The 21,382-nt window shown below is 45.9% G+C and overlaps 12 protein-coding genes across 12 annotated transcripts; 7 read left to right on the forward strand and 5 right to left on the reverse strand.

Annotated features, from left to right (window-relative positions):
• Positions 1–737: 737 nt before the first annotated feature.
• On the forward strand, positions 738–1,770 carry LOC117900839. The gene has a single exon (XM_034811351.1). It carries the CDS (start codon positions 1,095–1,097, stop codon positions 1,707–1,709), a length of 615 nt encoding a protein of 204 aa, XP_034667242.1. The 5' UTR covers positions 738–1,094; the 3' UTR covers positions 1,710–1,770.
• A 2-nt stretch (positions 1,771–1,772) lies between these two features.
• Positions 1,773–2,901, forward strand: LOC117900838 (SPRY domain-containing SOCS box protein 3). The gene has a single exon (XM_034811350.1). The coding sequence runs from the start codon at positions 1,852–1,854 to the stop codon at positions 2,728–2,730; it is 879 nt and encodes a 292-aa protein (XP_034667241.1). The 5' UTR covers positions 1,773–1,851; the 3' UTR covers positions 2,731–2,901.
• Positions 2,902–3,078: 177 nt separating this feature from the next.
• On the reverse strand, positions 3,079–5,506 carry LOC117900837 (reticulocalbin-2). The gene is made up of 4 exons (XM_034811348.1): positions 5,353–5,506; positions 4,840–5,287; positions 4,495–4,642; positions 3,079–4,348 (listed from the first exon to the last, which is right to left on the reverse strand). The coding sequence occupies exons 2-4, from the start codon at positions 5,066–5,068 to the stop codon at positions 3,691–3,693; spliced, it is 1,035 nt and encodes a 344-aa protein (XP_034667239.1). The 5' UTR covers positions 5,069–5,287; positions 5,353–5,506; the 3' UTR covers positions 3,079–3,690.
• Positions 5,507–6,635: 1,129 nt separating this feature from the next.
• Positions 6,636–8,248, forward strand: LOC117902721. Its single transcript, XM_034814286.1, has 3 exons — positions 6,636–6,796; positions 7,873–7,976; positions 8,037–8,248. The coding sequence occupies exons 1-3, from the start codon at positions 6,715–6,717 to the stop codon at positions 8,232–8,234; spliced, it is 384 nt and encodes a 127-aa protein (XP_034670177.1). The 5' UTR covers positions 6,636–6,714; the 3' UTR covers positions 8,235–8,248.
• Positions 8,249–8,276: 28 nt separating this feature from the next.
• On the forward strand, positions 8,277–8,906 carry LOC117902720. The gene has a single exon (XM_034814285.1). The coding sequence runs from the start codon at positions 8,470–8,472 to the stop codon at positions 8,872–8,874; it is 405 nt and encodes a 134-aa protein (XP_034670176.1). The 5' UTR covers positions 8,277–8,469; the 3' UTR covers positions 8,875–8,906.
• Positions 8,907–8,946: 40 nt separating this feature from the next.
• On the forward strand, positions 8,947–9,927 carry LOC117902719 (ankyrin repeat domain-containing protein 39). The gene is made up of 3 exons (XM_034814284.1): positions 8,947–9,088; positions 9,143–9,349; positions 9,409–9,927. The coding sequence occupies exons 1-3, from the start codon at positions 8,986–8,988 to the stop codon at positions 9,642–9,644; spliced, it is 546 nt and encodes a 181-aa protein (XP_034670175.1). The 5' UTR covers positions 8,947–8,985; the 3' UTR covers positions 9,645–9,927.
• A 233-nt stretch (positions 9,928–10,160) lies between these two features.
• Positions 10,161–12,755, reverse strand: LOC117902717 (ankyrin-3). The gene is given in 4 exon segments (XM_034814282.1): positions 10,161–10,630; positions 10,689–11,759; positions 11,762–11,923; positions 12,442–12,755. Coding segments are annotated over 4 exon segments (1,818 nt in total). The 5' UTR covers positions 12,662–12,755; the 3' UTR covers positions 10,161–10,265.
• Positions 12,756–13,001: 246 nt separating this feature from the next.
• On the reverse strand, positions 13,002–14,425 carry LOC117902718 (eukaryotic translation initiation factor 3 subunit H). The gene is made up of 3 exons (XM_034814283.1): positions 14,281–14,425; positions 13,421–14,098; positions 13,002–13,357 (listed from the first exon to the last, which is right to left on the reverse strand). The coding sequence occupies exons 1-3, from the start codon at positions 14,356–14,358 to the stop codon at positions 13,100–13,102; spliced, it is 1,014 nt and encodes a 337-aa protein (XP_034670174.1). The 5' UTR covers positions 14,359–14,425; the 3' UTR covers positions 13,002–13,099.
• A 380-nt stretch (positions 14,426–14,805) lies between these two features.
• Positions 14,806–16,530, forward strand: LOC117902722 (UDP-galactose transporter senju). Its single transcript, XM_034814288.1, has 3 exons — positions 14,806–15,080; positions 15,147–15,264; positions 15,328–16,530. Exons 1-3 carry the CDS (start codon positions 14,996–14,998, stop codon positions 16,295–16,297), a joined length of 1,173 nt encoding a protein of 390 aa, XP_034670179.1. The 5' UTR covers positions 14,806–14,995; the 3' UTR covers positions 16,298–16,530.
• Positions 16,473–17,261, reverse strand: LOC117902723 (gametocyte-specific factor 1). Its single transcript, XM_034814289.1, has 2 exons — positions 17,175–17,261; positions 16,473–17,111 (listed from the first exon to the last, which is right to left on the reverse strand). Exon 2 carries the CDS (start codon positions 17,101–17,103, stop codon positions 16,834–16,836), a length of 270 nt encoding a protein of 89 aa, XP_034670180.1. The 5' UTR covers positions 17,104–17,111; positions 17,175–17,261; the 3' UTR covers positions 16,473–16,833.
• A 369-nt stretch (positions 17,262–17,630) lies between these two features.
• Positions 17,631–18,381, forward strand: LOC117901026 (histone H3.3A). Its single transcript, XM_034811629.1, has 2 exons — positions 17,631–17,985; positions 18,059–18,381. Exons 1-2 carry the CDS (start codon positions 17,704–17,706, stop codon positions 18,185–18,187), a joined length of 411 nt encoding a protein of 136 aa, XP_034667520.1. The 5' UTR covers positions 17,631–17,703; the 3' UTR covers positions 18,188–18,381.
• Positions 18,382–18,418: 37 nt separating this feature from the next.
• On the reverse strand, positions 18,419–19,660 carry LOC117901025 (26S proteasome non-ATPase regulatory subunit 14). Its single transcript, XM_034811628.1, has 3 exons — positions 19,523–19,660; positions 18,689–19,460; positions 18,419–18,627 (listed from the first exon to the last, which is right to left on the reverse strand). The coding sequence occupies exons 2-3, from the start codon at positions 19,451–19,453 to the stop codon at positions 18,466–18,468; spliced, it is 927 nt and encodes a 308-aa protein (XP_034667519.1). The 5' UTR covers positions 19,454–19,460; positions 19,523–19,660; the 3' UTR covers positions 18,419–18,465.
• Positions 19,661–21,382: the final 1,722 nt, after the last annotated feature.

Below are 21,382 nucleotides of genomic sequence, written 5' to 3' on the forward strand. Positions count from 1 at the left end.
TTTCCATATAAATTTTGTGTTCGCACCCCTTTAAAACCGGATGTGGCAAGTTTTGAAGCAGAAATAGGTTTTTTGAGCCAAAAAAATTGTAGGTACAATTGTTGGTTCAAGTTTGTTTTGTTTGAGTAATGCTTTAAAAGAAAATATTTTCTTTTTCATAGTCAAGACGCTAATGATGAACCCGAACACTTATTGCTGAAGCCGAAATCATACCGCAAGCTTCTTTACTTATTATATAAGAAATTTATTTTTTTTTTGGCATCTTCAATTAGTCAAAGAATCTCCATGGAGATCCAGATATGTGCGCCTCTGCAATTTCCAGTTTGAAATCAAGTCTTTTGTTGTTTATCACGGTGGTGCAGATCTTCTTTTAAAAAACAAGGGTTCAGAGAGTCTCAATTTTTTGGTGGAAATGATTTTCCCTGTAAAAAACTACGAGTCCAGGGAGCGGAGAGCAATCAGAGCAATCTCATCACTTGCCCTTTTCAGAAGCAAGGCACTTGTGCGCATGCCTCTGGCAGAGAGCCGAAACGCGGGGGCTTGGGTAGCCGTGGGTTGAGTGGGGTTGGATGGGGGTGGAGGGTTGGGAAGCGTCAGAGGGGTGGCATACGATACCATATGATAATGATATGCAGACACATATATTCCAATTGGTGGTTGGAAGAGTTTCCTTCCAGCTGTGGACGTACGAAAATAGGGGTAGGCTTTTGTGGGTTCTGGCTTCGAATTGGAAAAGTGAACGGCACACATCAGTCGTCGGTGGGAGTTCGAATACATACGTCAGCAGATAAGACGTGCTCAGTCGCAGGAGTGGGACTGAAAAATGTATACCCAAGTGGAAAAACTGGAGAAGAAGTAGCGGAAAAATGTAATCCATTGCAAGCTTTGCAAGAACTCTGAGAAACCCCAAAAAAGAGGAAGGTGCCAGTGCTAGTGCCAGTGGCAGTGGCAGCCGGACGCCCCGAAACAAAAGGCAGACCCACTTACAACACAAGTGAGTGGAACCCAGTGGAAGCAGCGGCAGCAACCCCAGAAAAAAAACGGACAGCAGGAACAACCCCACCAACCCCAACACCCAACCACACAACCCCTATATGATTATCGTGCTGTTGTTGCTGTTCCAATCGCTCTGCCTCTACTGCCAACGCCTGGTGCTGCACATCCACGACCGATGCTTCCCCCGCAACGTACGCCTCTTGCAGGAGGTGGCCGAAACGGTCGGCGATCGTAAAGCCCAACAGCATCTGGAGCAGCAGCAGCTGGAGCAGACGAAGCGCAGCCAGAAGCGCCGCATACTCGAGCCCATCCTTCCCCTCGGAGCCGGCGTCAACTCGGAAGCCTGTCGCTTCTGTGCCCACAGCCCGCAGGGCTACTGCCGTCATCACTTCCACCTGCAGGAGCTGCAGCTCCAACAGCAGCGGCACTCGTCCCGCATCGGTGGCGACCAGGACTACAAGCAGCTGCGTCGCATCAAGCGCGAGCTGAAGCGGAGTCTGGGCCAGCGCCAGCCACATCTGAGGAGCTATCGACCACTGCTGTCCGGCAGTCCCAGCTGCAGCTCTCTGAGCAGTGGCTACGGGTCGCTAAGCACCTGCAGCACCTACGCCGACGAGGAGGAGGTGGAGGTGGAGGAGGAGGAAGAGCAGGAGGAACACGACGAGTCCGTGCAGGTCGAGGAGCCAGTTAACCTGGTAACTACTCACTTGTAGCACTCTCCAGCAGATCTCGGGCAAAAGTGAGAGCCACTCTACCCCCGCCCATCTCAGTGGGCCTTTGAGAGCACTCGGAAATTTTCAAGTGTCCATAGAAAATCCTATTGTCATTTCAAACCAAATTGAAGTACCCACAACAATGTCAGACTTGGAGATTGAACAGCAGCCGGATCCGGCACACTTGGCTGCGGTGATGACACCTCGACGACGCCGTCACAGTGCTCGCCGTGGAGTCGGCCCCACATCACAGGATGCCAAGGTGTCCAAGGCACCGACGTCGGCATCGCCCTCGCGCGGCTGTCCGCTGGCACACGGCACCAAAGACAATTGGACCTGGAGCAATCGCAATCGCTCCAACGAGGTGGTGCTGAGCGGCCCCAACTTTCGCACCGTTCACTTTCATCCCAACTGGAGCAAGGGCACTGCCGGAGTCCAGGGCAAGCGTCCCCTGAACAACGGACGCTACTACTGGGAGCTGCATGTCTCGCAGCGGGTCTTCGGCACCTCGATCATGTTTGGAATTGGAACGCGGTCGGCTCGGCTACATGCCAACGCCTTCCGCAATATGCTGGGCGAGAACGAGCACGGATGGGGACTCTCCCACAAGGGCGTGCTCTGGCACAACGGCGTGGCCCTGCTGTACACGAAACGCTTCCGCGAAAATCATTCCACACAGATTGGCGTGCTTTTCGATGGTATTGAGGGCACGCTGACTTACTATAAGGATGGAAAGTGTCTGGGCGTGGCCTTCAGGGGATTGGATAAGATTGAGGAGCCCCTCTATCCCATCGTCTGCTCAACAGCCGCCAAAACGGAGATGACTCTGAAGAGTGCTCGGCGTGAGTTTGTCAATCTGCAGGACCGTTGTCGGGCCGTGATTATGCGGCGAGTCCGCAGTTCCTCACAACTGGAAAAGCTCAAGCTTCCGCTGCCTATCCGTGCCTACCTGACTGAAGTCATCGACGACAAAGAGCCGCTGCGTCAGGTCGACAACTACGATATACTCTGTGATTTCTAGAGTTTGGAACATCCGCATCGGAGCTCATAACAAACCGATCCGTTGCGGACCACATCTTAGGAGGGGGTTTATCGAGAGAAGGAAATGGAACAGCCCATTCCCAATAATTTTTAAGCTACGACCCGTGAAACTTTTGTTGTGCCATCAAGTGGATCCAAAAAGAAACAGAAGCAAAACGTTTCTAGAAAATATTGTACATTTTCAAGTAATTCTAAATTGTTTTGTACTTTTTGCTGTAATCATTTTTTTTTTTTGGTTTTGTTTGTAGCTTTCTGTTGAGATTTTTAGATAAAATGTGGGGACATAGGCCAATTCGGTGCAATATTTGTGATATAAGAAGAGGAGGAATAAACATGAATATTCGATTTGTATTTTGTGGCATAAAGCTATCCGCAAAATAAGATAAGGTCATAGAGCTAAGCATAAATATTTTTCGGTACAGACGAGTGTGAAATCTAGTCAAAGAAACACGCTGCTAAAAATAACTTTGTATAAATGGACTACGCTCCATAGACAGCAATTATTGATAAGTAATCTAATTTAGCGATTGAAAAACTCAACTCTAGTCATACAAAACAGAATTAAACGATGTTTCCCATGAACTAAAAAACATTTATGGCACGTGTAAATGTATTATACAGCTTTGGTCACATAAATATTTTAGTAAAAATGATTTATTACGTTATTCTTATTATGATTATTGTAGATTTGGTGTCTGTATAAATTACTACACATAATTTAATTGGTACTCGTAGATGGCAAGCTTGGACATGCAAATGAAATTCGTAAGAAACGCTCAATTAGCGATATTGATTTTTGCCTCATTTTGGGTGGTTACTTGGACTTACATAAATAAAACATACATTTACTAACTATACAAATGGGGAGTAGAATGCTACACACACACACATGTTCTATAACTCTATGCAGCAGAGTTCATTCGTAATACAGATTTACATATTAGAGCTCATCGGCCAGGTGGTTGATGTTTTGCAGATGGTCTCCGTAGTCGGTGGCCTCGCTGCCCACAAAAGTCTCATAGTTGTTGAGAATCTCCAGATAGGAGAGACGATCGTCGTGATCCTCGTCGGTGGAGACAAACAGATGGTCCACCTCGTCGCTAGCAATCGCCGTATTGCTGGGCACTATCCACGAGAGCACCTCGTTGCCCGTGAGCACACCGTCCCCATTGAAATCGTGATCCTTGTCGAAGCGCTCCTTCTCAGTAAGAAGCCATTCCTTGTCGTGATGTGAGGCAGCCTCGCCCACAAACTCCTGGAAATTAATCTTGCCATCGTGATTCAAGTCCTTGTCCTGCATGGTGTGCTCCAGGAGTATGGGAAGCATCTGTGGATGTTCCTCGGGATTGTGGAAGTACACAAATTCCTCGAGACTCAGCACGCCGTCCTTGTTTACATCGGCTGCATTAAACATCTCCTTATCCTGCTTAATCATTTTCTGCTCCTCCTCGTAGTTGTCAAAGTCGATGGTTTCCTTCTTGAAATTCTCATCTTCCATGGAATAGGTGTCCTGTAAGTACTCCTTCCACGTGATTCTCTCGTCCGTTTCTTGATCGATTTCATCAAAGCGATCAGCAGCCTCCTCTTCGGACAGTTTTCTGCAAGTATTACAATTAGTTTAAGCAACGAAAATAGTTTTTATGTTTTCATTTGTCAGTTTGGCTAGCAGAAGCAGTCACTAGCGGATAAGGGTTAGCAGCTGGCGACACTGATTGGGGTGCATTAATCCACAGACAACACTCACTTAAAAGACCTTAATATCCATGCTTTCAGTTCATGCCGGTCAACAAACTCATCCTTGTTGAGATCCATCAGCTTAACCAGCACGAGCAGGCGACGTTTCGACTCCTCCGGCGTCAGCGTATCGAATTCCTGCGCCTCTTTCGTATTGCCTAGCATAAGTGAATTAATACTTTAATACTTTCGTGTAAGCGTGAAGGGCGGAACAGCATGTGTACAACAACTAAAACCACAGACCTTTCTTTACTGACGTGTTTCTGTCAGAATACAGATTTTATGGATTTCAATATGGCACCCAAATAAACAAATCGAGGGAAAACAATCGGGCTATTTAGAAGAAGTGACTCACCAATGATGGCCTCGTGGTCGAACTCCACATTGTGCTCGCCATCCTCGCCATGATGGTGGGCATCCCTCGGGGCATGGATGCCATCCTTTACCCGCTCCTTGCTCAAGTGATTCTCGTGTGCCGAATGCTTATGCGTGGCAACGGCTCCGAAAGCGGGCATGGGCCCCACGGCAGCGAACACGGCCACTGTGCACAGCACAAGCGGAAACATGGGAAGATTTCTGGGCATATTAATTGATTATGCCGAACGGCGTACTCTCTGTTCTGTTCGTTTTCTTTCTTTTTTTGGCAGCACAGCCTCTTGAAACCTCACACACGCGCAGCCAACTACAAACACATATGGGATATGGGACTGGGGCCACTTGTGGTCTCTTCGACTGCCGGCGGCTACAGGGGAACACACGTAATAGCAGAGAAAGAAATGAACTCTGTTCACCTTTCGCTCTGGCTGAAATATGCAAATGCCATATTTAAGCATAACTACAGAAAAATATTTCGAGTTAACATTCTTACCCAAAACAGCGACAGCTGCTTTCTTGATTTTTCTTTCCTTTTGATAGCTTAGCTTTGCATTCTTGGATATTGCAATGGTTTTAATTTAATATATTCGTTATGTTACCTACTGGATTTATTATTATTATTTTTCAAACACTTTCCGTTTATTTATTTACGCAGCCAAAAGGGCTGCATTGACGCTGGCTAAATATCGATAGCATCCATCGCCACCGCCATGCCATCGATGTTTTTTCAATCAACCCCTCTTGTTAGTTGGCGCCATAGAAAGTAAAACACTACAAGAAGTGCCAATAGACATAAAAACCTTAAGCAGGTAGAGTGTAGATTGTAATTAAAAAAGATTTATTAAGAAACATCGGGTACATCATGTTTCATCGATAGTCGCAAACACCGATGTTTCTTTAGCTCTCCGTCTCAGATTGTGAAAATTGTTGGGAGTTTTTTGGTTTTGTTGTTAAAAACAGGTGACAACAATCACCTATACAGTGGACCAGGGACTAAGTTAATGTAAGTTATCAAATCGTGAGTTTAAGTGATGTAGAGCCCCTCAAAAACGACTACTAAAGAAACATTTTATAAAAGCAAACGGGAGACTATTAAATACAAATGACATCATAGCAGCACCTTTTGGCGACAGCTGTGTGGCATAAAACTCGTTTATACTTGCGCGTTTATTTAGTTAGAAATTTGATCATAATTTACTTCCATTTGTGGGCCCAAAACACGCAAAGGACACCACTCTTGGAAATGGGGGATGGGAGCAAAAGCTTTTGTGTATGTGGGTGTGTGTGCACGGAGCCCCCTCATAGCATATCGTGGCGTTGTTGACCGGCTTATAGAGGAGAGTTTTGTTATTTTTGGTCGGAACCACGGAAATACTCATTAACTTTCCCGGAGCGGTGGTGGTCAGTGTAATTATAGCTCCTGACCAGAGCGTGGCATGCAACTGGTCGTAGGGTCAAAGTGTCTATATGTACGTTGATTATTATCCTGGGACCGCGCACTTGGGTGGGTCCTATGCGTCACTGTCATTCGGTATCTGCACACATTACTCGTACAGCCTAATCCAATAAAACGCTGCTAACCATTTCAGCCTAAGCAGCGCGACGCCTATTAATATTCAAAAAAAAAAACAGCAGAGACGCAGACAGCGATTCGTCGTTGGCATTGGAAAAACCTCTTAAACACGTCAAAACCAATTTCGGGTTTAGTTGTGAGCCAACCTTCAGATAGAAAAGCGAGCTTTTGTCGTCGTCTGGGTACCGATTTCTTTCCCGTGCTTGCATTTGATTTTTACCAATTTTCGGCCTCTCTGACTCCGACTCCGCCCGCGCTAATTAAATAGAAAAAGCATACCAAATGCCGTACATTATCATACGCGGCAATCTAGCCTCCTACAGTCACAAATATCCATGGCGTGTGCTTGTGTCTGGATTGAAAGGTAAACCAAGCCACGACTATTCAGTTCAGTTCAAGTAGTAGATTTCGCATTTTCGATTTGGCAACAATTTTGTATTGTTTTATTTTGAGCTGTTTTCTGCGCTTATTATTGTGACACAATTCATTTAAAGATTGCTTGGCAAACAGATAAACATATGCATACATATATATGTACATATACGTACATATATCTAAAGATGCACGCACACATGTAGAAGACGCAAGCTTAAAGCGCTAGTTACGGTTATTTCCACTTTACACTACAACCAAAACTTTTTTGAATGAATAAACACTGACGGTCCAACAAATATGCATGCCAGAGCTGTAGTGAACTATATTCTGCTCAGGTGATTTTGGCTCATATAAACGTATATTCTTTTTTACGCAACCCATTAATTTACAATTTATTGTGTATTTTAGCGTAAGCTTGTTGAAGCAGATTTAAAAACTGATTTTTGGTTTCACGTCCATAGATACACACTCACTATACCTTACTTATAATTGCCACAACAAATAAACAGCTGTGCCTTAATTGCATGCCATTGGCACCGCCCAATCCCACCCTCCCTCTTTTTACGACCGCCACTGTTGGAAGCTCTTCTCTCCACATTGTACTTCTCTCGTTGTCAATTTCGTTTTGTTGTGCCGTTCAGTTCGCATCTCAGAAAACGCATTTGCAGTTACTGTATTCATATGTACATTCATCTGTATTTACATATCTGATAAAACATACACAAATGTATATCGGAATATTACTATTTGATATTTATAGCACTTTTATGTGTGGCCTGCATAGCCGAAGTCGATACAATTTACAATTTTCCAAGTACTCGGAGCGAAATTTTTCTCATATTATGAAGCGAACAATACATTTTGGCTTTTTGCTTAATTAGCGCACTCACACACCCAACGACACAGACTTGTCCGGCGGCCCTGCGCTGACGTCATCTGTGCTGTTCGGGCAGTGTTATCTTTTGTTTGTTCTGTTTAAACATAGCTCCCTTCATGATAAACGAAAAGGAAAGCGATTTCAACAGAAAATAAACCAAACTAATCACTTGCACCCATTCCTTACAGCTGACGACATCGAGCAGTTGAACAAATTCTCGTGCGGCGGCTACAGTGATGAGTCCACCATCGTCTACTTAGTACATCCTTGTCGCATTTTATCGGCGCTAGAAGTGAGTGAAATAAGTGGGAATAAAGCTGACGCACAACTCATGTTTGAAATATATTTGCAGATATTGGGATTTCGCGTTGTGGCCAGCTCGTCGACAGCCGTGAAGCAGGACTACAACGAATACATGTGGACAATGCGCAAGGAGTTTGACGAACCAGAACCCTTGGAGGCCGAGTCGGTGGTGCGCGAGAATCTGTCAAATATTGGCCGGGAGGCAGCCAGCTTAGGAAACTATCACAAGGTGGATTCGCCCGAATAAGCACAAGCATTTCCCCAACAAACAATCTCAAAAAATCAGAAAAAAGTTTAAAATAGTTGTATAATAGTGTGTGTGCGTGCCTGTGACCGTTCTTGTGTGCGTGTATGAATAGATGCATGTGAAGAAAACTATAGCAACGTAGGGAAACTTAATCCACAACACATTCTGAAGCCTTCCGCACCACAATAAGTGAGTGAAAAAGTGACTTAACCAATCCAAGACCCAAACGAAAACTATGAGTGACAGCCAGCCCACGGCAAAGGAGTCGAATTTGAACTGCGAGTGTCCTGCTGCGTCATCGACCACATCGTTGAACGCCGCTGCTGCTGTTGCCGCTGCCGCTTGTCCCGCCAATGTTGTGACCATTCCAGTACCCATTCTCCAATCGGAGGGCACTTTTGTCTACATCACCGTCAAGGGCTCGCTTCACGACTACACCTGTACCATATTCGGTTTGAACCAGGCCGAGGTACAGGCTCTGTCCAAGCGCTTCGAAAGCGGCGTCAAGCAGTGTGTGAATGGTATTATGGTGGCAGTGCCACCCATGGTTATGTTGAACACATTGGCCCAGCTAAGCTACAAAGTCGTCTGCAGTTGCGGTGAGGCCGAGATCTGCTGGACCATGCAACGTGAGGTCTAATCATTGCCCACATCACCCCAAGTCGTCATCATCCACAATCATTCAAGCAAATCACATAAACAAGGAATTTCACATCGAAACTGAATAAACTCTCGAAAGGATTAAGCAAAAATGGATCAGCACAGTGCGGACAACTGCAGATGCCACAAGCAAACGCAGCCGGCACAGCAGACGCTAAGCGATATGGACTTTGATCGGGGCATATGGAATGCAGGTATGAGATCCGGCTTAATCCTATATTCCCATTACTTACTCCTGTTCTACATAGCCATCTATAATGAGGTAGATCGTGTAAGGGATTTCATCAAGAAGGGCCAGGCCATGGCGCGAGATGACTGTGACTATACGGCTCTGCATTATGCGGCACGCAGTGGCAACGCACAAATCTGCAAGCTTCTCATTGACGAGGGCAAAGTGGATGTGAATGCGGCGACCAAGGCGGGTGCCACAGCCCTCCATCGGGCAGCCATGATGGGTATACATTTTTATTCGCATTAATTATCCTTTATAATACCTCTAATTGCATGCCCACAGGTCATCTGGATATAGTGAAGCTCTTGACGGAACACAAGGCTAATCTCCTGCTGCAGGATGAGTGCGGGCAGAGCTCGCTGCATCGTGCAGCATTGCGTGGCCACCTGGAGGTTTGTCGCTACCTACTGGAGCAGGAGCCAGCACTGAAACAGCTCAAGGACAAGAAGGATAAATTTGCATTTGAGTACATCATGGAGAATGCGAATGACGACTTCAAGCTACTGCTAAAGCCCTAAGGGGCGTCATTCTGCATACAAATTACAATATCGTTTTCTTTTTAATCTAAGAACAAAAAAGTTAAATATTTCTTTAAAACTCTGTATTGTTTATTAAGAAAGTCAACATGTATGTATCGTTTTTTTCTAAAATTGCATTCGATATCTAAAATTCTAATTTACAAATTGCATGTGCAATGTACCCTCTTGAGCTACGTTCCGTCAGAGATACAATAGATTGTATGTGGGCGAAAAGTAATCTTAACTTTGGCATAGTCAAATAAATAACCCATATAAATATCTACATGTTATAGACTATATATGTACACATGTCTGTGCAAAGTAATTTAGTTCATGTCTCCCAAACAGATGCAAGTAGCGAGGGGGGACCCAGTTCCAAATATGTAATACATTGTAAGAAATTAATATCACATTAGAGTTGTGCAAGGATTGTGTTGGTATCTCTGATCGAACTCGGTTTGCAATATGGAATATGGAATAATAACCCTAACACTCTCCTATACACAAATATAGACATTCAGAGATAGGTCTTACCATAAATATATTGGCCAATATACGAAACTCAAAGCTACATACCATATACCCCCACATATATAAAAACGATATAATCTGAATAAATTCTTAATCCCACGACTCGGGCGATCTGTAGACGCGCATGGGTTCGCGATCCGCCTCTATGGACCACACCTTGGGCAACTCTTCAAAGTCGCTGAGATATTTCTTCAATATCTCTGGTATATCAAACTCGTCGATGATTAGCCCGAGGGTGGATCGATGCGGCTTCGGCAGATATTTCTGTTCCAGCGAGTGCCGCACTTGCAGATTCCGAAGAATATTTTTGCGAATTACCAGACGTGCGGTAGACTTCAGGGAGCGCGGGCTATTTGCATGAAGGAACAATTCCCTTTCGAGTTGCTGTCGTGACGCTGACCAATTGTTGGCTGCCAATCGCTTTTTGAATGGTGGCAGCTGGAAACCGGCGTTGTCTAGGGGGGACATTGGTTTTAGAATCGGAAAATAAAAGACCGTCAGTTCAAAACTTACACAGCAATCGCCCGAAGGCCACGCTCCGTTGGGAGCAGTTCGAACGCAGCTCGCTGACCACATGGTCCGGGGAAATCTGTGCCAGATTGCAGCCCTCCAGGATGAGCAGCTCGGCCAGGTCCAGGCGGTGCAGGTTGATGGCTCGCGACAGCGGAGTCTGGCAGTAGATAAGACCGCAGACTATGGTCGGAGCACACGAGCCATAAAGATCTGAACGGGCGCTGGTTAGCCTGGACAACAATACTCTAAGGACGCCCCGCAGATCATCTACGTGGAGGGCATGCTGTACGGCGAATAGGAGCAAGCCCTCGTCCTGCGCATTCATGTACAGGCCCTGACGACGCTGCTGCTCGGCCACGTCGAGCAGATAGCCCAGCATCTCTGGCTGCTGATTGTAGATGGCCACCATGATGGGAGTGTGGTTGTCGCTGTCCCGCACAGAGAGACTGTCTCCATACTGTAGCAGAATCTCCACCAACTTCCGATTGTTGTGTCCGACGGCGAGGTGCAGGAGATGCTGTGAGGCCAGACGCCGAGCTCCACGCTCGAGGAGCAGCTTTGCCATGTCCGTGTGGCGGCCCCTGACAGCGAGCATCAGAGCCGTTTGGTTTTCCTTGTCCTGAATATTGATATGGGCGCCCCGCTCGAGCATTTCTTTGGCCAGTGCCGTCATGCTGCAGGCAATCGCTGTCATCAGGGGCGTCTCGCCCAAGTCGTCGGTTTCGTTGATGTTGATGTTTGTCTGGAGCAGCAGCTGGGCAGACTCCTTCGACTTGCTCTCGATGGCCAAGTGGAGGGCCGTCTTGCCGTCGCTCAGGGTCTTGGCATTGACCGGAGCTCCGTGCTGGATCAGTAGTCGTGTGACCTTGGGGAATCCGGCACCCAAATGCAGGGGGCCATAGCCGTCGCTATTCACCACATTGATGGGCGCATTGTGTTCCAACAGTATTCGGACGCACTCATCGTGCCCCCAGAAGGCGGCATAGTGCAGGGGCGAGGTCAGGCAGGCATCGCACAGATGTGGGTCCTGCTCGCGGCAACTGGCGCAGCATTGGGCCACAAATTCCCCATGCTCTCCAAGGTCTTTGCATAATACTGATATAACATGCTGTCCTCGCCACCGGCTCCAGCAGTCGGCTGTCCACTGTTCTCCGCGCAGCTCTCGAACTCGTCCACCCACTCAAGCTTATCCATGCCGTCGGGTGTGCTCTCGATCTCCAGGCTATCAGTGTGTGCTGCAATAGCGAAACAATTGTTTGTTTAACTGAACACTGAAATGTCTTATTGCTGTCACTTCCTGTCAGTTCCTCTACCTTTCACTCCTAACGGCGCCTACTATGTCTAGCATTTCAATTGGGTAACTGACGTTGTCCAACACGTCAGCTACTCTGTTCTTTTCTTATCTGAGGTGTTTGGTGTGGCTATAGAACCGGTTTGGTTCGAATCATTTCATTTCGTTTACTTCTTTGCGCTGCGCATGCATTTCGTGTAACATCTGAAATGTGTTGGGTCGCCCTACTGCATGTGGGTCAGTGCTAAGCGCTGGGCCACACCAAGCAGCGAAGTTCGGTAGTCGGAAGGAACAGCAGTGCTAGCTGCTTGCGCCTACCACCAATGTGAGGAGGGAGCAGCTGTATATTTTACCAATCATCCCTATCTTTCGGTGGCCTAAACTAAGGTTATTATATCGATTTTCTGTGTTGGGCCAGCTGTTTACCTGAGGACAAGTTCATGGCGGGGTCACAAAACTCACTCTGACGGAACACATCCAGTTCCGGCTGTTCGCAGGACTGCACCAGAAGCTCCAGCAGCTCGGCATCGCCCAGCAGAGCGGCGGTGCCGACGGCCGTGCGTCCACAGTTTGGCGATACATACGAGGCCTGAGCCCCGTGCATGATGCAGCTGAGTGCTTGCTCAATGTCTCCGCTTTGGACAGCACTCAGCAGCCGCTCGTTGATGTCGTAGGACAGCATATTGCCATTGGTTGTTAGTGGGCTTAGTGGTAGTTATTTGTTATGAACTAATTTAAAGCGGCTGGGCTGAGCAAAACGCGAGCAAAAGCGAACAAAAAGAACAAACCAAAAGAAGCTACCGTGTGTATGTGTGAAAAGTGCGTTTCCCGTCGTCAGCGGCTGCAACACTCCCCCGGAAACTCGCACGAAAAACTAAAAATCCAAACAATTCAAGTGCGCACGAGCGAGGACCAAGTGAGGGCGGCCGCAACGCAAACACACCCCCATAACACTAGCCGTGGGAGAGCACAAATGAGCCCAAAAGAGAACTCAGCTGTCTTTCGCTTCCACGCAGATACAATGCTGAATGGTTTATGGATTTATTTTGGTCATCAGTAGTGTATGCATACATCTCTAGAGGATGCCTCGGCTCGCTTTGTGTCTAAAACGTATTTGAATCTACTTGATTTCCTTGGCTTCCTTGGCGTTCTGCAGCGATTCGGTGATGAAGAGTTTGGCCAGCGACTGAGAGCAGAATTGGGCAATGTGCTGCGAGTGTGTGTTGATCTGTCCAGAGGTGATTGTGGCCGTCAGCCTGGCCGGCACGGGCATGGGGCGGAACTGCTTGATGACCTCCTCCTCGGCCACCGTCGGCTCACCCTTCGAGGTGCGCACAGCGTTCTCAGCGGCCAGCTTGGCCAGAGCACGGTTTTTGTCCTGGAATACAAAGTACAGATATTAATGCCTGCCTCTCTGGTTTTTGCTGGTTAAATTCCTTACCGAATCCTGCTTGAACACCACTTGCTGGTACTTGTTATAGCGCACTGCTTCCTGGTACAGCTCATCGACGCGCTCAATCAAGCTGCGCATGTGATTCTCCAGCACTGAGGCGGTGCCCAGATCCAAGAAGTTGTGCCCCTTGTCCTCGGGCAGCAACTCATTCAGCTCGCTCATCATGATGTTAGTCAATGGCGAGTTCTTGATCACGATTGGAATCTCTGCAAACAGACTCTCGTAGCCCACCTTCAGCGTACGGAATGCCTCGGGAGTAAAATCGCCGTCCTTGTACATCTGTATGGCCTGCGGTGTCAGCCGGTAGGCCTTCAGGCAGAGGAAGCCGCGAGCGGACTTCTGCGTATCGTAGACCACGACCACAGACTCCTCGATGCTGGTCTGATAGTGATACTGGGACTCGAGCAGAGCCAGCGACAGGCTGTTGCCCACGTCGGAGCTCTGATACCAGCCCACATGCAAGTGATCCACGTTCACGCGGCGCAAGCGACGCATCACGGTCAGCTGGTACATCTCCTCGTCCATTGTCTCGTCGCCGCTCTTGGGGAACGGGAAGCAGTTGGTGATCTCCAGGCACTTGTCCACCACCAAGCCGAGCAGGGCGCCCTGGGCCAGATCCATGTTGCTGGACTCCTCATGGCAGTGCTTCACCATTTTCATGACGGCCTGTGGAGAGCATTTCTCTTATTAATTTCAAAATCCTTACATTTGTCATGACACACACACACACAGAAACGCGCACACACATGCACATGTTTGGCCAGCGCGTGGCATCGAATCTGGCGTTTCCTAATGCGCGTTTCTGGTCTATTTCACAGGCAAACATTTTAGGTTTGTTTATAACTCACCAAACCGTCACATTGCACATAGTTTATGGTATTATCTGAATCCTCTGTGCGAGCATGACGACCACCACGATTTGCCATTTTGAAGCGAAAAAGAACTTTCCAGGGCTGGGAGAAAAATTAATAGCGCCATCGATACTATTGATGGTAGAAAAATACGCCGACCATCGACTGTTTCGGTTCACCACTAATTCATAAAGTTCATCAAGTACTAGGACTTTTAATAACAAATTAAGCTTGAAACGAGGTGACTTTGTGTACACACATACAAACTGGTGAACTGGAATAGCGAGTGTGTGTATGAGAGCCTTGGATGGACCGCCAAAGCTCAGTAAATAATAATATAGTCAATTGACTCCCAGAAGCAGCAACTGTTGCTGATGTTAAAGATAAAAAAAAGGATGTGGAGCAGTTTGGGACTTTCTTAAAATTTAGAGTTTTCCAATTTTCTATACTTCGAAATCCAACTTTTTCAATCGATATATCGATTGTCTAAAGAACTCATCGATGGTGGTTTTGCAGCCCTATTTTTTAAGTTGTTTATCACACACAAAAATAAAAAAGTTACTTCCTAATAATCAAAAGTGCTACGCTTGTCACGAAGCGCTGCTGATAGCAGCTGCGGGCGTCCGTCCACTTGAATCCAAGAACCGAAGCGTTCTGTTCTGAAGTCAGTAGTAATTAGCAACGCAACGCTGGCAAGCCCAAGACGACAAAGATGTCCACTAATTGGCGTGAATTGTTCCCCACCCGACTAACTTTCATCATATTTCTGCTGTATATGTCACTTTTCATTGGACAGGGTACGTGGCCCAATTGCACATCTCAGCCAAAGCCCTCGGTTAAGTTTCAGCATCTTTCTTTCCCAGGAATCTTTGTCACAGCATCCCAAGAGTCCAACAACTCGTACGGCTATAATACTGTAACCGTTGTGCTATTGACGGAAGTGTTCAAATTGATAGTGTCCACATGCCTGTATTGCAGAGAGTGAGTACCGTGTGATAAGAGGCTGGAAGCCAGCGTCAATTTATCGTATTTTTCTCCCCACAGCAACAATCTGCGCTCTCTGGTGCGCGATGTGCACAAAGACAGGAATGTGCTGGCCTTGTACATGGTGCCCGCATTCCTATACTGCCTCTACAACAATCTCGCTTTCGTCAATCTAGCCACGTTCGATCCCACCACGTATTATCTACTGCTCCAGCTGCGCGTTGTCGTCACGGGCATTCTCTTCCAAATCATATTCAAGAAGTATTTATCTCAACGCCAATGGATATCGCTGATACTGCTCACCCTCGGCTGCATGCTCAAGCAGGTTGATTTTAGCGGCTTTTACAGCGATGCCAACGACGACAGCGAGTCTGCGGCCATACAGCCCATACCATCCAACGGCAACCACACCGCTGAGCAACACCAAGTGCATGGCAAAAACATGTCTGGCTTCGATTTCAGCCTAAGTGCTGTGTTCATCCTGGCCCAGACGATATTCTCCTGCCTTGCGGGTGTCTACAACGAATACCTACTCAAGGACAAGGGTGCTGATGTCAACATTTTCGTGCAGAATGTGTTCATGTACCTTGACTCGATTGTTTGCAATGCGGGCATCCTTCTGCTGCGTGGCGAGCTGCTGGACGCCTTCAGCCCACACAACTTGGGCGCCATTATGCGCTTCAGTGTCATCATCATCATTGTGAATAATGCAGCCATTGGGATTGTCACCAGCTTCTTCCTAAAGTACATGAACTCAATTCTAAAGACTTTTGCCAGCGCCCTGGAGCTGCTCTTCACGGCTGTGCTGTGCTATTTTCTGTTCTCCATACCCATCTACATGAACACCGCGCTGGCCATAGCGGTCGTCTCCTACGCCATCTATTTGTATACCCAAAGTCCGGTTGTCAATCTGGGCAAGGTGCGTCCATTGTCCAGTCTGAGCGAGGCATCCTCCAAGTCAACAGCCTATGACAAACGAAAGCTCCTCGACGAGGAGGGTGACACCGATCTGGAAATGGACATGGTGTAGTGCTAGTAGCTAGTCCTAGACATAGGTTTAAATTGTAAATATCCTCATCTAACTGTGCTTCTTGTGGAAAAGTGCCTCTAACTGTTTTGAAAAGACGCGAGCATGCATTTGACTCTAGGCTTTGTGCAATCGATGCAGATTCAATCAACGACGGACAGACGAATGTCTGTGCTTGTAAATACCAAAACATTTGCTTTATTGAGTAAGGTTCATAATAAACAAATAATTTTAAATGCTAATTTGATTTTCGAATATGGCGGTGTTAACACACACAGTATGTTTTTTTCCCGTTAACTTAATTAATACTTTAGACATATTTTGGTGAAAAAATATGGGTACACATTAACTGTTCTTGGATGGTTTCTACGGATTATGAAATAATAACAATATTCCTACACATATTACGGCAAATTATAGCAAGAAAAAGTACAACGAAAATGTTGCATTGTTCTTCAAGGCGTACATCCATCCTATGTGATGAATGATGTACGTACATAAGTGTGAACAAAAGTCAATGTTGATTCAAACCTAGTGCCTCATACAGCTTCTTCGTCGTAAATAATGGGTTGTGCGCGCACCGAAAGCGCCATTTGAAACGAATTATTCTCAGTAAACTTGTGGTAGTCCTCACATTCTTTCAGGTGCTCTTCCATGTCGAGCACGCGGTGTATGGCATTATATTTGCAAGTTTGCAGGGGCGGCCCACGGTAGTTTTTCATACATTTGACAATGTGGCCCGGCATGCGGAATAGCATGATGCGATGTTCTTTATTATACGGGCAAGTGCCAAATGAATAGTTAGACATTTTAAACACTGAAAGATGCAAAAAAAATAACAAGTGATTGCTGAAAATAATAGATAAAATATTTATCTTGCCAAAAATTGAAAGTGCCGCTATAATTGAGATAGAGATAACAGTAAGTAGTAAGCATAATTTTATCGCCAAGTACTCGATGCTTTTGCCGTTACTTGCTGAAACAGTAATGGGACTCTAGGAATGAACATTAAATTGTTGTTGGTAAATTTAAATACTTTGGGTCTTTAGATTTGTTTAATAGGTAAGTAAAAAAACAATATCTCTATTCCACCAAAAGCACAAGCTACACCTACCAGATGTGCAGTTACTATATATCTTTTACCTTAACCCTTATCCCCAATATTGTGGAAAATGTATTCATCAGTTGGATAAGTGCTGAGAGTCCTAACTAGCTAATAATATTAAGTTGATTTCAGACGTACGGTATATTTTGAAAATGACAAGGTATCTTTCGGTATATTTTTGAGGGTCGTGCGGTATATTTAATCAATAAAGCTCCGGTCACACTAAGTGTTTTCCATCAATAATCTAGAAAAAATTTCAACATCATTTGCAAAAACAATCTCAATTTGGATAGTTTAATTTAAAATGGCTCGTACCAAGCAGACAGCTCGTAAATCGACGGGTGGAAAGGCTCCACGCAAGCAGTTGGCCACCAAGGCTGCCCGTAAATCCGCCCCATCCACTGGCGGCGTGAAGAAGCCTCATCGCTATCGCCCAGGTACAGTGGCGCTGCGTGAGATCCGTCGCTACCAGAAGAGCACAGAGCTGCTCATTCGCAAGCTTCCATTCCAGCGCTTGGTGCGTGAAATAGCCCAGGATTTCAAGACAGATTTGCGTTTCCAGTCGGCTGCCATTGGCGCTTTACAGGTAAGCAAATGTCTGCCCGGGTTTGGGTCTGGGATCTCAAGAAATCATATAACACCGCCTTTCGCATTTGCAGGAGGCTTCCGAAGCGTACCTGGTGGGCTTGTTCGAAGACACCAACTTGTGCGCCATCCACGCCAAGCGAGTTACAATCATGCCAAAAGATATCCAGCTGGCCCGTCGAATCCGTGGCGAGCGCGCCTAAATGCGTCATCCGCCATTTTGGATTAATAAATGCGGTGCTGGCGCAACCCTGGCATCCACGGCCACCGATGCCGCATAATAGTTCTTTAATTTTGTCTAATAATAATAATGTGTATGTCAATACTGCTCTATAAGTAAAGATCGGCAGGAGCAATAAAGAGAAATTCCCTTTTTTTTTTTGAGAAAAACTGCTCCAAATAAAAATCAGTTTATTTCTTTGTTATTATGATAGCTTAGTGGGATGGGGTGGGGGAAGAGGGGGAGCGAGAAATGGAACATTTATTTAAAGACTATGGTGTCCAGCATGGCTCCTAGGCACTGCACAATATTATTCTGCATGACCTTGTCAACCTTCTCCTCCAAATGCCGTTTGGGATCCTGCTTTCCAACGTTCTTGATCGCCAGCTGTTCCGGAGTCATTTTCTCCTCGTCTTCAAGGGACTGAAAGTGACAAAAATTGATATAAAAATTGATACACCGCTGGTCACACAGCGAAACCAACCTTGTTGTAGTTCTTGGCTAGATCGAGCATCTCGGCGACAGTGTCCTCATTTATGGAGCAATGCTCGTTGTAGTCTGAAAGTGTCAGACCATCCTTCCAGGACTTTTTGTGCAAGTTCAAGAGCATCTTCTGTTCCAGCTCGTTCTTGCGATAGTTGATGCTAATTGAGTAATAGTGACGGTTAAGTCCGTGTATCAGCGCCTGCACGGAAGGCTTCTGCAAATGCCCAAGATTGGAGGTGGTCTGGCGAGGCTCCTGGCCCAGCACCAGCATATTTGGGTTTATTAGGCGGAAGGCGTCAATGACCACTTTGCCCTTTACGGACTGTATGGGATCGACGACAACGGCCACGGCGCGTTCGGAGAGCGCCTCGAAGGACTGCTGCGTATTGATGTCCACGCCGGACAACCAGCAGCCAAAGCCAGGATGCGAGTGATACCAACCCACAACCATCTCCGGGCGGCCAGTCTGTTTCAGCATGTCCAGCATCTTAGCCTGGAAAACGGGATCCACAGCCTCCACGGACACTCCCGTGCCAGTCTGGGGCATGGCAAACACATCAATGACCTGCACAGTGTAGTCATCCACGAACTCTCCCAACATCAGACCCATCACTTCCATTGGGACACCAGCTCGACCGTGCTTCAGCATTTTCAACAGCGCCAGCGAGGAGATGTAGACCTGTTCAGCGGTGTCCACGACAGGGGCATCTGTTGATGGAGCGGCTTGTGGCATAGCGCCACCGAGACGAAGCAAACGGTCCATAATACGGCTGTCAATGCGACAAAATATGAGTGTAACAATAGAACATTCACAATGATTCACGCCGCTTACCTTTAAAGTTTGAGGATAATGTCTATATAGAAGGTAACTTTAAGTTACTTTTGAGTGAAATTTGCCAAAAAACACAAAGTTTTGTAAAAATGCAAGTAATAGTAACAGTGTGACCGCGGAATTATCAATCAAATATACCGACAGACCCTCGGAAACATACCGAAATATTCCTTCTCATTTCAAAAATATACCGTAAATATACCGTAGTCTTGAATCATATTCCTCGATTTTGATGTTCTATTTAATATTACTAGCTAGATGTGATTCTAAGCACTGAATATATAATTTCGTTGGTTTGAGTAATCAATATTCTACAATATTGACTCCTTTTTAAAAGATATGGTGGAAGCAACACACATTTGCTACGCATTATATCTTTGCACCATTTAATTAACTTCATTATTGTCGGTATTTTGTGGCATTTGTATCGTAATGTTTTCGTTAAAAAGGTGATTCTTCAGACAAAATTGTTTCCAAACCATCTAAAAATATGAGAAAATTGGTTCAATCTCGGCTAACCTGTATATTTTTCACCGGGCGATAATATGAAGCCAACTCAATATGCTTTATCGGCAGGCAATCCAAACATTTAAAAACCGAAAGTGACAGAAAAGTGAGTGCCACTTGAGTGATTCGCTGTACCGCAAGACCAAACAATTCAAAATTTATGCACCATCGTGGGCTGCCCGTCAAATGCCATGAGAAATACTCATAGCAGCGTCGAGACCTGGGTAATGAGGTCTCCGGCAAAACAATGCATTGCCGTCTTTATTGTGCCAATTAATTGCACAAAACATTTTGATTTTCCGTTGCCTTTCACCCAGAGCCGAGCCCCATTCATGGTGCTCCACGGGGAACTCCCAGACGCCCGAAAATTCGTTTAAAATGCCATCAACGGGCGGCAAAGTCAAAGGTGGCCGCAGATCAGACATCGGCACAGCCTTAGACCGGCTGCAGGTTTTCTTTATGATTGCAACATTTGCTACTCCATTTTCCGTCTCGCTTTGGTAATTGAACAATAGCTTTTCCATCTGCCGACAGCATTTCCATTTGCCTCTGAGCTGGTCTGCTCCGTGGTGGCTTTTCAGTTGCAGTTTGTCGCTCGCCCTCAGCACGCGGATTGTTTACATTTCGATTTGGTTTTACTAAGCCAACAGTTCTGTGTTTTCATTTAAAAGTTGTTAAAAGTCGGTGTAACCATTTGTATGTAAATTGCGTGTAAAGCGAATCGAGTTATTAATGTTAAATTTTCTGCTCTCTGGCAATTTTCAGCTGAGTTGTTATTTCGTTTTTCGTTGTTGATTTCGTTGGTGGTTTCTTATCAGAATCGTAACACGGCCGCAAATTGTTTTTGTTGATAAGTGAGCGGCAAAGAGAACTACGGGTAGGTAGTCGGGAGCTTTTTGAGGCAATATCTCGGATGCGAATCGTGACATATGATTACAGTCGAGCTTCCATGGAACAAACCGGGTCTATGCTAGGGACAAGATGGAATCAAAACACCACAGAGAATAATCGCTATATTGAATTAGATTTTGAAAGTTTAGTGAATGAATTTGTGCATTTTTCAAGTAGAAATACATTCTGCCATTGACAATAATCAAAAGAAAGAGACTCACACCGTTTATCATTCAATAAATAACTTCACATCTGACGACTGAACCGCTATCGTTGACCTTGTCGACGTAAAAGTAATAATCCAGTTCAAAGAAATGCTGTTAAGTGCATTCAATCTCATTAATGGCTAACCGCTACAAAAGACGTGCAAAAAAAAAAACAAAAACTGAAACAAATTCAAGCTGAAAATAAATAACAGAAAAAACACGTTTGTTCAGCTGTGAAATTGACCTTTTATGGCCC

Source organism: Drosophila subobscura, chromosome U, assembly GCF_008121235.1.
Source record: "Drosophila subobscura isolate 14011-0131.10 chromosome U, UCBerk_Dsub_1.0, whole genome shotgun sequence".
Taxonomy (NCBI): domain Eukaryota; kingdom Metazoa; phylum Arthropoda; class Insecta; order Diptera; family Drosophilidae; genus Drosophila; species Drosophila subobscura.

What these genes read in the sequence shown, in the direction of transcription:
- LOC117900839 (XM_034811351.1), top strand. Translation starts at nt 1,095, where the DNA reads ATGATTATCGTGCTGTTGTTGCTGTTCCAATCGCTCTGCCTCTACTGC.
- LOC117900838 (XM_034811350.1), top strand. Translation starts at nt 1,852, where the DNA reads ATGTCAGACTTGGAGATTGAACAGCAGCCGGATCCGGCACACTTGGCT.
- LOC117900837 (XM_034811348.1), bottom strand. Translation starts at nt 5,068, where the DNA reads ATGCCCAGAAATCTTCCCATGTTTCCGCTTGTGCTGTGCACAGTGGCC. An exon ending in CGACCACGAGGCCATCATTG is followed by an intron (nt 4,643 to 4,839) that starts GTGAGTCACTTC and finishes CACTTATGCTAG; the next exon opens with GCAATACGAAAGAGGCGCAG. An exon ending in TGGATATTAAGGTCTTTTAA is followed by an intron (nt 4,349 to 4,494) that starts GTGAGTGTTGTC and finishes TAATACTTGCAG; the next exon opens with AAAACTGTCCGAAGAGGAGG.
- LOC117902721 (XM_034814286.1), top strand. Translation starts at nt 6,715, where the DNA reads ATGCCGTACATTATCATACGCGGCAATCTAGCCTCCTACAGTCACAAA. An exon ending in GCTTGTGTCTGGATTGAAAG is followed by an intron (nt 6,797 to 7,872) that starts GTAAACCAAGCC and finishes CATTCCTTACAG; the next exon opens with CTGACGACATCGAGCAGTTG. An exon ending in GCATTTTATCGGCGCTAGAA is followed by an intron (nt 7,977 to 8,036) that starts GTGAGTGAAATA and finishes ATATATTTGCAG; the next exon opens with ATATTGGGATTTCGCGTTGT.
- LOC117902720 (XM_034814285.1), top strand. Translation starts at nt 8,470, where the DNA reads ATGAGTGACAGCCAGCCCACGGCAAAGGAGTCGAATTTGAACTGCGAG.
- LOC117902719 (XM_034814284.1), top strand. Translation starts at nt 8,986, where the DNA reads ATGGATCAGCACAGTGCGGACAACTGCAGATGCCACAAGCAAACGCAG. An exon ending in TCGGGGCATATGGAATGCAG is followed by an intron (nt 9,089 to 9,142) that starts GTATGAGATCCG and finishes TGTTCTACATAG; the next exon opens with CCATCTATAATGAGGTAGAT. An exon ending in CCATCGGGCAGCCATGATGG is followed by an intron (nt 9,350 to 9,408) that starts GTATACATTTTT and finishes GCATGCCCACAG; the next exon opens with GTCATCTGGATATAGTGAAG.
- LOC117902718 (XM_034814283.1), bottom strand. Translation starts at nt 14,358, where the DNA reads ATGGCAAATCGTGGTGGTCGTCATGCTCGCACAGAGGATTCAGATAAT. An exon ending in ATGTGCAATGTGACGGTTTG is followed by an intron (nt 14,099 to 14,280) that starts GTGAGTTATAAA and finishes TGCTCTCCACAG; the next exon opens with GCCGTCATGAAAATGGTGAA. An exon ending in TGGTGTTCAAGCAGGATTCG is followed by an intron (nt 13,358 to 13,420) that starts GTAAGGAATTTA and finishes TTTGTATTCCAG; the next exon opens with GACAAAAACCGTGCTCTGGC.
- LOC117902722 (XM_034814288.1), top strand. Translation starts at nt 14,996, where the DNA reads ATGTCCACTAATTGGCGTGAATTGTTCCCCACCCGACTAACTTTCATC. An exon ending in GTCACTTTTCATTGGACAGG is followed by an intron (nt 15,081 to 15,146) that starts GTACGTGGCCCA and finishes TTTCTTTCCCAG; the next exon opens with GAATCTTTGTCACAGCATCC. An exon ending in ACATGCCTGTATTGCAGAGA is followed by an intron (nt 15,265 to 15,327) that starts GTGAGTACCGTG and finishes TTCTCCCCACAG; the next exon opens with CAACAATCTGCGCTCTCTGG.
- LOC117902723 (XM_034814289.1), bottom strand. Translation starts at nt 17,103, where the DNA reads ATGTCTAACTATTCATTTGGCACTTGCCCGTATAATAAAGAACATCGC.
- LOC117901026 (XM_034811629.1), top strand. Translation starts at nt 17,704, where the DNA reads ATGGCTCGTACCAAGCAGACAGCTCGTAAATCGACGGGTGGAAAGGCT. An exon ending in CTGCCATTGGCGCTTTACAG is followed by an intron (nt 17,986 to 18,058) that starts GTAAGCAAATGT and finishes TCGCATTTGCAG; the next exon opens with GAGGCTTCCGAAGCGTACCT.
- LOC117901025 (XM_034811628.1), bottom strand. Translation starts at nt 19,453, where the DNA reads ATGGACCGTTTGCTTCGTCTCGGTGGCGCTATGCCACAAGCCGCTCCA. An exon ending in TAGCCAAGAACTACAACAAG is followed by an intron (nt 18,628 to 18,688) that starts GTTGGTTTCGCT and finishes TGTCACTTTCAG; the next exon opens with TCCCTTGAAGACGAGGAGAA.